The sequence below is a fragment of the Lepisosteus platostomus genome, chromosome 23, assembly GCF_059453375.1.
Source record: "Lepisosteus platostomus isolate fLepPlt1 chromosome 23, fLepPlt1.hap1, whole genome shotgun sequence".
Classification (NCBI taxonomy): Eukaryota; Metazoa; Chordata; class Actinopteri; order Semionotiformes; family Lepisosteidae; genus Lepisosteus; species Lepisosteus platostomus.
Window position 1 is genome coordinate 17,595,947 of NC_142633.1, and position 13,954 is coordinate 17,609,900.

Below are 13,954 nucleotides of genomic sequence, written 5' to 3' on the forward strand. Positions count from 1 at the left end.
AACAATCACTACTGTTGATTAAATACCACCTATATTTCAGTAGAATAAACCAAATAGAAATGTCGTTTACATTTATATTCATTTCAGAGATGCTAAGCATCCGTAATTGACTATGTTTTATGTGTAATAATTAATAGTTACATTCGCAGGTACATTTTTAATTGACATTACCACCTGGTCTCTGTATTAATTAAGGTTTTTTCTCAGTTCTCCAATGTTCAATGCTGCTCGTTACCCTGTCACCAGCATCCCTACAATCAGGCAGCATCGTGCTGTGGGGAGGCTTCTCCCCAGCAGGGACTGGAAAGCCTGTCAGGACTGAATGGATGGAGCACAGTAGAGGCCAACACTAGAGGGGAGCCTATAGTTTCATTCTGCTGAAGTCTTCAAACTGGGGTGAAAATTCACCGCCCAGCAGGACAAGGCCAAAGCTGCAGTGCAGGGGCTGGAAAGCAAGAAAGTGAATGTTTTGGAGCGGACCACTCAAAGCCCATCTGACTTGATTCCTACTGAGGATCTGTGGAAAGACAGAAGGACTGCTGACCCTAAGCAGCCCAAGAGAGCTGCAGCAAATCTGCCACAGAGAAAGGAAACAATTGCACCACGTCTGTGTAAAAAACTCTTTAAAAAATCTTTACCAGAAAATGTAAAGTTGTAATTGCTGCCAAAGGTACTTCCACCACATATTGAGCTCACAGGTTTGTATACTTATGCAAACAATACATTTCAGTATTTTCTCTTTAGTTATTCTTCAAGGATTTCCATTTGAGCATCCAAGTTTTGAAGAAAATATTGCATACGTATACGTATAATACGCCTATTGAACAGTTTTCGAGGCCCTGTATATATTTTAAAGCATCACTTCTCTCTCTGCTGTACAATGTGTTTAAGAGCATGCGGTCGCTACAGTATGAATGATGGGAAGGAGCCCGTAGTCTGAAGTGCTGCTGCTCTTGATTGAGAAGGGTGAGTTTCCGCTGTCTCGGCGGCCGTGGCTTCGACTGCATTGCTTGGGCCAGTAATCAGCACCAGCCCTGGGGAGGGAACAGGACCTGAACCACGCCGATGCGTCCGGCTTGCACTGCGCTCTGCGCTCTCGACCCAAGACAGGGCTGCCAGGCCCGCGTCCTGCTCCTGCAGCACACAGGATCCCTCCTCCCCTCGCCCAGTTTTTCACTCCATCTCCTGTCTCGGAAGGCAACTGTCCCAGAACAACAAAGCGAGAAAGGCGCGATATTTCTGAGCCTGGGGCGGCCGCTCCCCGCGCAGGGCCCAGGCCGGCTTCACTCCAGCTCGGGCTTGCCCGGCAGGCTGGGCTTGGCGCTGTTCTCCTGAATGGGCCGGTCCCCGCGCTCCTCCTCTGACAGCGGACAGATGCTGGACTCTTCCAGCAGTGTGCCCAGGCCCAGAGGGTGTGTCACTGCCGGGGAAAGACGCTCAGTAAGGATCGCACCTTCGCTGGCTGCGGCCTGCACCTCACTGCCTCCATCTCTACAGGCTTCTCCCTTGGAGTGGACCTGAGGCCTGGATACTTCCAGCTCCCACAGGGGGGGGTCAGGGAAGGGAGTGGCTCACCACAGACCACCGCAGACTCACCTCCACAAGGTCACCCAGGACAGTCCAGATCCAGCTCCAGCGCCTGGACACTGCAGCCTCGTTCTCACACTAAGAGAACCATCTCATTCAGTTTCCTTTCTTTAACCTGTCAAGCAGGAAATGAAATGCACTCCCTTTGACTTGCCAGGGGTGGGGAGGGAGTCACTGGGGTGATCAGCTCTGTCTGTGAGCGCAGTTAGAACTTTCACTGTCGTCAGGACGACACACAGCTCTCTATTTCTGTCAGTGCTAATGTCAAGAGTTTTCCATCACAAGGTTTGAGTAACCTGACCACTGGTTTTATTTGATTCTGATCTAAGCTTTGAGTCACATATTAAAAAAATACTTAGCCCACTTAACTATTCTTAGAAACACTGCATTGTTAAAATTAGAGCATGTTCTAATTCATTGCCTTCTCAGCATCAGTCACAGAAGAAATGCTCTGATTGTAGCGGTCTGGGGCTACTTGGCCATATCTTTGTATCATCCAGGCTGGGCTTCCTGCCACCTGTTCTGTGGCTTTCTCTGCGTGCTCCATACACGTGCCCAGCCTACCATGTCACCCTCACCAGTTTCACCCCACAGCTCAGAGAGCCCCAGGAAAGCAAGAACTGGCAGGACTCACTGGATCTGATCAGGGAATTCTGCCTCCGGAACTTCGCTCTCCAGATGCAGACGTTGGTGAAGATGACCGTGAAAATCAAGCCGAACAGAGCAGAGACGATCACCAGGACAGTCAGCAGCTGAGGGAAACTGGCCACCACTGGAAAACACATATGGCGCAGAAATAACTTGGGGCTGATCCTCGACTGCCAGGGGCTGTGAAGATCACCCCTGAAGGCCGCACTTTGTGCTGATTACTAGGTGGAAGCAAGAAAAGGGACTGGATGGATTGGATGGATCTATCATGTGTGGCCACATGTGTCATGTGTGTATCACGCGTGTTACCATCATGTGTAACGGTCTTTAAAACCCAAGATCACGTTCACCCCTAAGCTCTGCTCTTGGGTGTATCCATATCGTATCATGAAACAAGTGGATGTTCTGGTAATGATGCCTTTCTCGTTTCAGAAAGTTAACTGTCCGTGCGGGCAGGGCAAGGAGCTTTGCCAGATGGCTGCAGGAAGGCCTGTTTCTGGTCTTGAAAGTCATCAGAATGGCCTTCAGTGAGCGTGAAGCTGGCCGAACGGTGCTGCTCAGAGAGCAGGGGGAATTCTCGTCACCCCAAGTTTCTCGCCCTACATACTGCCGTGGGCTGAACAAGATAGAAACCTTCTGGAACTTCTGGAGCAGGGGTCCCAAACTCTGGGGACTGGGGAACCCCTGCGTCTCACAGATTCTGTTCCAGCCATCTTCATCATTGGCTAATGCCTTCATCATTTCATCATTGGCTAATTTTCTACATGGGGCACACAGCTCTTAAGATTTGAGTGGGATCGGTCATTTGTCTCTTGAAATGTAACCAACTGGACCACAGCCGGAGGGAGAGAAGCTCACTGTGGCCGTGACACTCTCCTCTCTGTGTCTGTTCGTCGGCAACTGATCACCGGCAGAACTCCGGCAGAAATAAGTCAACAAGATGGGAAGAGGTTGAACACAGTTCTGAATGCCAAACTTCGCCGAAGTATCCTTGACGTGGGGTTTTTTTAATCTATGGACTGATTGCAAAAACAGATAAACAAAACTGTAAACAAGCAGGCAGATCACTTAGAGCCATCAATGAGGAAGGGACGCTTGCTGACAGAGTCCCCAGACCACAGCAGGCAAAACAGCTCTAAATCTGTGATGGGAAATTTGTGTCTGGGCAGACAATTGGAAAAACCCAATCAGCCAACGAGACAGTTATTCATATCTCATACTCGCTTAAAAAGTACATTCAGAAATAGCTCCCTAAAGATGTGTGAACAGTTTGCGCTCACCTTGTGATGCACACTTTACGTTGTGAGTGTGGTTGCCGGGTGAAACTGGCTTCAGACCGATGCTGTGACACCTAACACACAGAGACACGCAATCCAACACCGTGTTAATGAGTCACAGAGACACAAACCGCATCCCCCTCACAAACAACGAGCCAAACTGACCCTTTAATCATTCCAATCCCAAATTACACAACTCATTTTTCACCTCTCGAGAAAAGGTCTGCAAACTGGTGTTCTGACTCACAAACAATCAGATATACGGATGGACTTGCTGGAATGGTTTGACAACAAGCACAGCTTCTACCAGTTCTGCTTTGTGGATACTTTGTCGAGGCAAACAGGCACAAACGTGTTTATGCTTTGAATATTCTAGAAGGGTCGTAGCATATATCTGGCATATCTCCCATAATTTAGAGTGCATGGTCTGCCTGTCTGCCTTGGGACTGTGCTCACGCGCTGCCTGGTTTTCCTCAGCGCTGTCCCGGAAACAGATAGCGAACTGCGAGGCTTACTCACTCTGTCCAGGGCTTGCAGGGTCCTCCTTCAGTGTCAGAATAGGTGCCACGTGTGCAGTTTTCACATTCATATCGGAATTCGAAAGAGCCTGCAGCGAAGCCGTGAGGTTCCATCGGCCATCATATTGAACAAAAGCAATAACACTTCATTTAGACCAAGACAGAGGCACCGCTGTATGAAGTCAGCCCGCGGCACTGCCTCAGGCTCAGCAGTGACACCTGTACAGCTGTGGACGAGCGCAGCCGCGCCGGCGGTGATCTGTCGGGACCCAGGTGCAGGAGGCCGGCGAGGGAGAAGTGAAGGTGATTATGGGAATGAATCAGCGGCTGGCAGGGAGGAAGGTCGATCCTGCCCGAGGCCGGGTGAAAGGAAAGGCTGCTGAATACAACCCGTCAGAGAGGGGGCCTCGGCTACAGAGGGGCCCCCTGGAAAAGGACCTGAAGGGGCTTAGAAAGGCAGCCCTCAAAAAGACCAGGGGCGCAGATCGGCCAACTCGAGGCTCAAGGCGGCAAGCGGGGAAAAGAGAAGATTCAAGGTGAGGCTGGAGAGCGCGAGGGGGCGGGCTAGGAGCCGGGCCGCCGGGCCGCCGGGGGGAAAACCGGGAGTCTTGTGTAGAGGAGGAACCGAATTGCACGCTTCCTGGGAAAGGAGCCTCCGACACAGCTGTGCTGAGCGAGGGCCTGCTGTGTGCCTGGGCGACGGCGGATTGGAAGACACTGCGCGGAGCAAAAACAGGGAGGGAGGCTCAGGTACGGAGGCACCTTCAGGGGCTGCGACATACAGCAAGGGCAGTCCGGACTGAGCTCAGAGGAAGCCAACTTAGAGAGTGAGACAGAAGTACAAGTCAAGAGGCCAAAAATGACACTTTCTATGGTGTTCCTGTCTCCAGTGCAGTATAGCTCAGAAAAGGACAAGACCACAATAGAAATGGATCTCCAGGACCAAGGCTGGGGATCTGTAATTTAGGGTGACCTATAAGACTAATCTGTAAGACCAATAAAGCCTAGAGTCTGCCTCTCCACTGAGCCATTATGCAAAAAGAGAGTTTCAGGTCTGCTGAAGAAGACAGCTGTTGGTTGGCTCAGATGTGCTCTTCCTAACAAGGTTCTTTGCAGCTGATTTCCAAAATAATTAAACAATACTAAGCAAAGGCAAACACGTCCTGAGCCTTTTGCAAGCAGTGGGCTCTGCCCTCGTCTCCTCCAGCGCCCGCCCGGCGGGAGAGGGACTCACCGTGTGTGCGCAGCTCCTGGCCCCGGCCGCACCTCTTGGTCCTGACACACTGCTCGCAGGTGTCCGATGTGCAGCTGTACCCCTCTCTACACCCGCACACCGTGTCCGTCGTGGAGTCGCACTGCCTGACCACCACTTCAACGGGAGAGACGAGCCAGACGTCAGCCGCGCTCGCTCGGGGAGGGGTGCTCCTTCCAGACCCCGGGGTGACCCCAGCCCTTGCCCAGGGGGACACTGTGGCTTGGGGTCACAGCCCGAGACATTCTGGAAGAAAAGTCCTTCCCCAGGAGCATGGAAAAACAGGAAACTAAGAGCAGCTGAGAAACTCCAGGACAAACACGTTTGTGTACATGAACATATATGTGCAATATCCCCTACATGTGCTTTATCCCATACATGCATTATCCTATTCATGTGCTTACCCCAGTACTACATACGTAATACAAACATTTACCTTGACTGCACACTCGACAGGAAAGGCATTCTTTATTGATGTCCCATGTATAAGAGTATTTGCCTTGTTCACAGGGATTGCAAACAGTTCCCTCTGACTTGCTGCACTCTTTCTTTAGGTAGTGACCTGCAACAGTTGAAAAAGTTGTAACATGAGTAGCAGTTCCTGCACCAGTTCTACTCTCCCACAGAGCCCCTTCCTTCCGCTGTGCTCCAGTCAGTGACATCCCAGCCACCTGAACGCTGAGCAGCTCTGAAGCCCAGAAACTGGTACAGAATATACTTGCCTGTTTTCCCTATATGCCCTAAAGAAAAAGCTGCCATCAATCCGCCTGTGATCTGGGAGCAGGGCTGTGGACAGACAGGTGACCAGTGGTGACCTGTGCAATGCAGCACCGTTTCCAGTGCTTTCGATCCCATAACAACAATGACGTCTCCGGCTCCCTAGGCTGGCAGTGAGGAGTGGGCAGTGAGAGGTCCTTACCTGGTGGGCACATGTCACAGCACCAGCCCTTGTGAGTGTACTGGCGCTCCAGGCTGCATCGGAGCTCCACTGCGAGGGGTAGCCGCACAGCCAGGAGGAGGAGGCAGGCTGCTGCTGACAGCTTCAAAGTCAGACCCATCTGCGCTGCGCTGAAACAGCCTCTGCTGCTGTGGCTTTCCTTAAATGTAGTTTCCACAGTGACGTCAGGCTTGGGGGTTTTTCTAATGAAGCTGTTGACTCTTGTCTTTTTTTTCTGAGCCTGCTCTGTTGCTCTGTTGTCCTGGGAGACAGGAAAGCAGGAGACCTCTGCCCGGACACACTGACCTCCGAGAATTTCCTCTCCCGGTGGGCAACAGGCTGGCCTCTCTGCCCCCAGCCACTTTCTACTGCAGCCCAGGACGCTCTGCTCAAGAGCAAACCTTCGACAGCCGGGAAACCCCTGCAGCTGTCCGGGCAGAAGGGCAGACGGGAGACAGACAGATACAGGAGCAGGACACTCGCCTAGCTGCTCATGTTTCAGTCCCCACTCAGTCGTGTCACACTTCCTCTCCCCCTCGCCCACGTTCCACATTCTGGGGGTGGGGGGGAGTGAGACAATCTCTTCTGTGGGGCTTGGGGGGCAGTGTGTCACTCACCTCAGTCCCCACCCCCAGCGAGCAGCAGGCCTGCAGGCTCCCGTGGCACCACACACCCTCACATGAAGAACAGGCCCCTTCCTCCCCTGCAGCTCCTCTGTGGGCACACAGACGTCAGGTCGCGACTGGCACCGGCCTTCCCCACATCGGACCTGAGCCAATCAGGGCCCAGAGATCGTTTGCTAATTCATCTTAGCTGGAAAGGCAAGAACTGCCCTCCCTTCAGAAACAGCACAGCAGTGAAACCCAGCAGCCCAGCAGGTTTGCTACAGCTCCCTTTGGTGCTTTCGTCCCCGAGATACAGCGCCTTACTTCTCGTGGTGTGACGTCACGTGACTCCCCAACAAAAGAAGGCACTATATCTCACGCACGAAAGCGGCACAACCGCTACTTTCAACGGCTCAAATTCCAACTTCCAGCTTCGTGGAGCTCAGGAGTCGTGAGCGGAACCGGACTCTCAGACTCATGTGAGCTGTGCTTCAGCTGCGAGCACTCAAAGCCCGCAGCACCCTGTGTACAGCAGGCCCACGCTGTCCTGAGGCTCTGCTCGCTGTGTGGGCGCAGACGAGCGGGAGGAAACGACAGTAACGGCCACACAACGACGCACGTCACTTCTGACATCAGCCCGGGCCAACAGAAGCCAGCAGCAGGCAGTGGTTTCATGTAGGTGTGTCACAGACGAAAACAAAGAAATGTCAGCGCTGCCTTCAGACACAGGTCGAACCCTGGCCACTACTGCCACACCTCCTCGGACATCCTTTGGAAAAATCCAGTGTGGTACAAGCAAGGTAAAAGCAGAGTCAAGGTTCATATGGTGCAGTAAAATCAAGGCTAAAGCACTTCAGATCTGGTCAGAAGCGCAGAGGCCCGTCAGGCTGGGCTGGACCAGGCTCCGGCTCGTCCGGTGGACTGCAAGCCGGTCCCCCCCAGAATGCGGGGTCCCCCCTCGTCCTGTCCTAGCTGGGTGCTGCAGAGCCTCCTGGTCAAGGACACGGGCGCAGTGCCCACGGGGGATTCCCACCCACACCAGCCCACCGCTGAGCCGGCCTGACTGCCCGGCACAAGCCTGGAAACCCGCAGGAAACGTGCCGAAGATTCCCGTGGCGCCCGGCCCTGCTGCTCGCTGGGGGGGCGGGGGAGGAGCGCGATGCGGTCCGGATCCGATCTCACTCAGACAGCCGGGTTGCTGCTGCAGGTGTTGCTGGTGGACCTGTAGGTGACACTTTGACTGTAAACATGCTGGCTGGGACTGGTGCGTCCCGGGAGCTGGCTGTCTGTAAGAATCTCGGCTCACCTCCGCCCTGGTTTGCACACTTCTTCTCTCTACAGCCCCCCCTCACGTCACCCTCCCTCCTACCCCCGGCCTGCGTGCCCACCCTCAGTGGGTCCGGCTCCTGCACACAGAGCACTCTGGCATGAAACAGCTGTGGAAATGCAATAAATTCTTCTTCTTGTTATTAAAAGCTTCCAGGTTCCAAAAGACCCTCCACAATACAAACACTCTGCCTCCATAGGACATGACTGACAGAATAAACAGAAAACCAACATATCTGAAAGGCCAAAAAGTCAGCTTCACTAAGAGATAAGATGAGATCCCTTTATTGGCCATATACAATTTCTTGACAGACAGGGAGAGAACCTGGGGGTCAGAGCGCAGGGTCAGCCATTTATACAGCACCCCTGGAGCAGTCAGGGTGAAGGGCCTTGCTCAGGGGCCCAGTGGAGTAGGATTCCTCTGCCAGCCACAGGTGAGTGCAGACTAAGAGGTGCCAGCAGGGGGCACTATTACAGATTAATCTGGATGCTGATTAAATTTGAAGCTCCTGTTTATACAGTCAGGTATTTTACTGCAGTGGGTCAGATGAAGGACATTGCTCAAGGGGATAACAGCAGTGTCTGACTTGGCATTCGAACCCACAGCCTTGTGGTTGTGAGCTCACAGCCCTGCCCAGTGCTTCACACTGCCATCCAGACCCAGGGCGGCTCTGGGACTCTTCAGCAGACTGAGTCTGTCTCCTCTGTGGCTCCTACGCTGCTGTGCTCTTCGCTGTGCCGGTAAGTCGGGTTAAATGTCAGCTGATGATTCCAGACAGGGATAAAGGGGGATAAGCAAATCTTAATTTTAATTTTCAGCTTTTCCTCATTTAAGAACCGGGTAGAAGGCACGAGCAATCACACGAACAGTAACCACCTTGCAAGAGACAAAAGTGCAGGCCAGATTTTCTACACCAGACTCGAAGAGAGAAGACTGTGGTTGGGCAATCCTACACCAAGGACAGACAGACGACCCAGGGGAATTCGCCACACAGGGGGCTCAGGTGAGATCGTCTCGCATCCTCGACCTTCCTTGTGTCCCGAGAGCGTCAGCCCTGCAGGGCTGATACCAAGAGCGAAGCAGCCAGTCAGCAGAACTCGAGACATGCATGTGCAGGGCCTTCGCTGTGAAGGCTTGCTGAGTCTCATCTGTAACCACCAAACACCACAACGAGAACTTTCCTGCGCTTTCAGGTAAGTCACTGAGAGATGGCAGGAAAGGCTGATCAGCTCTGAGTTTCTAGAAACTGGCCTTCAGGGTTTCCCCCAGTCCAGGGCTGACGGCGCTCAGAGAGGCAGCTCTCACCACCACCAAGAGTTCTGCGAAAAGGGAGCCCTTTCCACCGTGATGATTTTATGAAGAAAAAGGTTTATCAAAGTTTAAAAGGGCACCAAAAACAGAAAAGAAAACATAGAAGTGTTGTGCACAGTTCGGAGGTTTCGCTATGAAGTCAAAGATGATCAGAGACCAGCCGGCGAATGAGCAGCATGGAGCCCACTGCACTGGGGTCAGACACGCAGGAGCAGGAGTACAGCAGCAGTGAAGCCCAGTGAATTCACAGTCAAGCTCCATCAGGGCTAGAGGAAGGGTTGAGGCCTAGTGACAAAGCAGCCACGCAGGACAGAGCCACCCCCTGAGACAAAGGACACTACATAGGAACACATGTTGGACACGTACAAGACTCTGCATCATGTACCGGACACGTACAAGACTCTACATCATGTACTGAACACGTACAAGACTCTGCATCATGTACCGAACACGTACAAGACTCTACATCATGTACCAGACACGTACAATACACTGCATCACGTACCGGACATGTACAAGACTATATCATGTACCGGACATGTACAAAACTCTGTCAAGCCTTTCAGGCTGATTTGCATGAGCAGCTGAAGAAAATGTCCCCCGTCTTCTAGAGCAGACGTGTGAATCCACCCACATGACAGAGTTTGACCAGCACTGTGGCTTTCTTATTGATAACATATTGCCTGCAGAGTGTAGGCTGACGTGTGGTTTTCACTGTAGAGATGCTAGCTTATTGGAAATCATGCTCTGTGCTTTTTCTGCTCATCTACAAGAGTACCTGTGAAGAGTGCTTTCCAGGCAGAGGGTTTCCGAAGAGTGGAGATGATAGCAGCCACAGGCAGGGGGCGCTGGAGAGCTGCATCAGCAAACAGGGCAGTTGTGCCGTTGTCTCCAAGAGACACAGGTCAGCCTCAGTCTCCTGGCAGTGGGCAGTCGGCAGTATAGATTTTCCACTTCCACCAGCACGGGCCAGACTTGGGATTTTGTGAAGGAACAAGAGGATCAGGGCAACAGCAGGGTTAATCGACACCTGAGCCTGTCTGCAGGGAGCCTGCGATCTCTCCTTCTGTCGAGAGGTAGAGCCCAGAGCTCAGCCATGTCATCAGAATCCTATCTGTCCCAGGATCACGCTGCATCACCAGCTACTGGCGTGGCTGAGTCACGTCCCTGCCGTCACTGCGGCCTCACTTGTCACGTTAGAGGAGCCACAGGGAGCGTCACCCCCAGACAGTCCTGCCTATCAGGAAGCAGCCATGCTGGCCACTCCTCGGAACTGACGTCGAGGTTTCACAGGTGGTACTGCCACTAGCGATATACGCTGATTACCCGAAAGCAGAGGAGATTTCTCAGCCAGATTGCGTCCGTTTCCTAGACTGCCTGCGAACACCTGCACCTCTTCTTTTTTAATGTCAGGGGGTGCTTCGCAGATTCTGACAAAGAAGAATTGCAAATGCAGGTCCGCTGGATCCGCTCACACAGCAAGAGAAGATCCACAGGATCCACTGACACTGCAGGAGCAGATCCACAGGATCCGCTCACACTGCAAGAGCAGGTCCACAGGATCCACTGACACTGCAAGAGCAGATCCACAGGATCCGCTCACACTGCAAGAGCAGGTCCACAGGATCCACTGACACTGCAGGAGCAGATCCACAGGATCCGCTCACACTGCAAGCACAGGGCCACTGGATCCACTGACACTGCAGGAGCAGATCCACAGGACCCACTCACACTGCAAGAGCAGGTCCACAGGATCCACTGACACTGCAGGAGCAGATCCACAGGATCCGCTCACACTGCAAGAGCAGGTCCACAGGATCCACTGACACTGCAAGAGCAGATCCACAGGATCCGCTCACACTGCAAGAGCAGGTCCACAGGATCCACTGACACTGCAGGAGCAGATCCACAGGATCCGCTCACACTGCAAGCACAGGGCCACTGGATCCACTGACACTGCAGGAGCAGATCCACAGGACCCACTCACACTGCAAGCACAGGGCCACTGGATCCACTGACACTGCAGGAGCAGATCCACAGGACCCACTCACACTGCAAGCACAGGGCCACTGGATCCACTGCTTCCCTAGATGAAGATACAAACAAGTCAGGAGAAGTCTTGGAGCTGGTAACAGCAGCGCACATGTGCTGAATGGCTCAGTACTGTATTTCATTATGTTTTCAAAATATCTCTGAATCAGCAGAGAGTACCCAAAATGTGGGAGCAGGCAACAATCATAACAGTTGCAAAACACAAATCCGATTAGACACCAAATGATTTCAGACCAGTGACATTGAGCTCTTTTGTTAGGTAGTGATTTGAGAAAACCGTGAAAAGGTTGAGCATGTACTGGATCTCCTGCAACAGCTTCAGCTTTCAGATGTGTACATCACACAGATAGTGTGGAAGGCCAGTAGGATCACTGACAGTCATGACCAAACCTTGCACAGCAAATCTGAGCTCCTTCATCTGGGTGTCAATTTAGACTATCCAGATTCAAGCTATCTTCTGCTATTAACCCGCTTAATTTGGACAATTGATCGTATATTTAACCTTATTTATCTGTGTATTTTTATCTTTCTCAATGTACGTCTCTTATTTGTTAATACATTCTTATTGTGTTAAATATATTGAGTATTGTGTTATGTCTTTTACCTGCTTGGAAAGCAAATTTCCCATCGGGGACAATAAAAGGAAGTAAATAAGATATGAAATACATTGTATAATTAAAAAGTCATACATCGGGCATGTAGAGCAGTATTTTCATGTTTTGTCCCCCCCTTGTGGTAACAGACAGACTTGCAAGCAGGTCTAGCTCTGATCACGTGTCCTGTTATGGGCCGCAGGAGCTCCACTGCAGATCTGCATTGTCAGGGAGACGGCAGGGCCAGCTGGAGAGTCTGGACGAGAGCAGTGGAAAGACACGCATGTAAGGAGCTGAGCTGGATTGTCAGAGGAGCGACAACGCCTATAAACAAGTCCTTTGATGTCAAACACACTCACTCACGTCCGTTCCAATTTCCCAAAGGCCAGCTAAGCTCCCAGCATGTCTTTGGACTGTGGGAGGAAACAGGAGCACCTGGAGGAAACTGGCATGAACATAGAAATGGCCTGCAGACAGCACCCCAGGAGATAGAGAGCAACTGAAGAAAACCAGGGACATGAAAGAGAGCCGTTCACTCCCAGCTCCTAGCAGACCTGCGAGGGACAGTCCACACAGAAAGCTGCTGGACACACACACACCCACCGGGATCCTACCATCCTCCTCTGCAGAGGAAGAAGCCCGCTCTCCACGCGCGGGACAGAGGGCTCCAAGCAGCCCGCGGCCTGGTTCCGATCGCGGACCGACGAAGGAGAGGAGAGTGCAGTCCCTCCCCTCAGAACGCACCTGCAGATTTCACCATTTAAAATCAAACATCTTTAAGTTCTCTGCTTAACAAACGATTATTTTGTGTGTTTGCATGGGTATTGCTGGTGTGGGGGTTGTCTTTATATTGTCTGCTCCTGTAAAGCAGATTGCCCCTGGGGGATGATAAAGCCTCTCCTTGCTCCAAAGAAAGCCGCATTTCCATTCCCAGCCACAAGAGGACACCAGAGTACCACAGACAGATACCCAGAGCTGACGGAGGGATTCTTTCAGATTCAAACGCCTTCATTGTCATGATCAGAAAACGGCTTGGTAGGCCGTATTGCATATACAGGAACAGATAAAGGTTTATTCCTGCTGAAAGGAAAAAGTAGAGAGACTCAACGTTTGGGCTGTGGAGCCTTCTTCAGGTCGAGAGAGTTGATCAAGCAGGTGAGAACACGAGAGAGGGCTGCTGAGAGGAGGTGGGGAGCTGGCGGGAAGGAGTATCGACACTCATTAAGAACTGGAAGAGAGGTGTGAACTCACCGTCTACAAATGAACAGAGAGGATGAGAAGGAGACAAGTCAGTCGTTGAGAGAAGGAGGCAGGTGTGATCCTAGTTTCAGGATAATTTTGGTTCCGAAACTCCTATGTGTTTGTCCCATTTAGTGTAATCCTAGTCTGCAAGTGGACCCCACACTTCACTGCCATATAGGGCAATGGGTTGGATGACACTTTCAAATAGTCACAGCCAGATTGTTTTGAGTTGGGGGCTGATGTTGTAGAGCCTCCTTCTAATGGCTTAGAAAGCCCTGAGGGCCTTCACTGCCAGGTCAAAACACCTAGGTCAGAGTATGAGTATGGTATGAGTAGTTCCATGTGTTTCAATATGTTGTTGTTTAGTGTAAAGTGAAGTTTTGGTCCTGTTTCCCTGAGGTCTAACTCCTTCTGGAAAACCATAACTCTGGTCTTGTCTAGATGGGCTGTCAGTGCCCAGGTCTGACGGTCCTGCTCCAGCAGTGCCGGGCTCTGCTGCTGACCCTGTTCTGTCGATGACAGCAGGACCAGGTCATCAGTGTAGAGCAGGAACTTGAGTAAGAACTCTACCTAGTAAGAATTTGGCTTGCATTTAAAATGTAGCT

The 13,954-nt window shown here is 51.9% G+C and overlaps 1 protein-coding gene and 1 long non-coding RNA gene across 2 annotated transcripts; one reads left to right on the forward strand and one right to left on the reverse strand.

Moving 5' to 3' along the window:
* Nucleotides 1-606: 606 nt before the first annotated feature.
* Nucleotides 607-7,039, reverse strand: LOC148642237 (tumor necrosis factor receptor superfamily member 5-like). Its single transcript, XM_088616915.1, has 7 exons — nt 6,202-7,039; nt 5,719-5,844; nt 5,265-5,399; nt 4,032-4,119; nt 3,516-3,586; nt 2,222-2,359; nt 607-1,420 (listed from the first exon to the last, which is right to left on the reverse strand). The coding sequence occupies exons 1-7, from the start codon at nt 6,770-6,772 to the stop codon at nt 1,284-1,286; spliced, it is 1,266 nt and encodes a 421-aa protein (XP_088473041.1). The 5' UTR covers nt 6,773-7,039; the 3' UTR covers nt 607-1,283.
* A 185-nt stretch (nt 7,040-7,224) lies between these two features.
* Nucleotides 7,225-12,089, forward strand: LOC148642238 (uncharacterized). The gene is made up of 2 exons (XR_015929565.1): nt 7,225-9,154; nt 10,236-12,089. It is a non-coding gene; the product is annotated as an uncharacterized LOC148642238 (long non-coding RNA).
* Nucleotides 12,090-13,954: the final 1,865 nt, after the last annotated feature.

Coding starts and splice junctions, on each gene's coding strand:
- LOC148642237 (XM_088616915.1), bottom strand. CDS start 6,772: ATGTGGAACGTGGGCGAGGGGGAGAGGAAGTGTGACACGACTGAGTGG. Junction 5,845..6,201: donor CTGTGACATGTGCCCACCAG/GTAAGGACCTCT, acceptor CAACTGTTGCAG/GTCACTACCTAAAGAAAGAG. Junction 5,400..5,718: donor CTGTCGAGTGTGCAGTCAAG/GTAAATGTTTGT, acceptor CTCCCGTTGAAG/TGGTGGTCAGGCAGTGCGAC.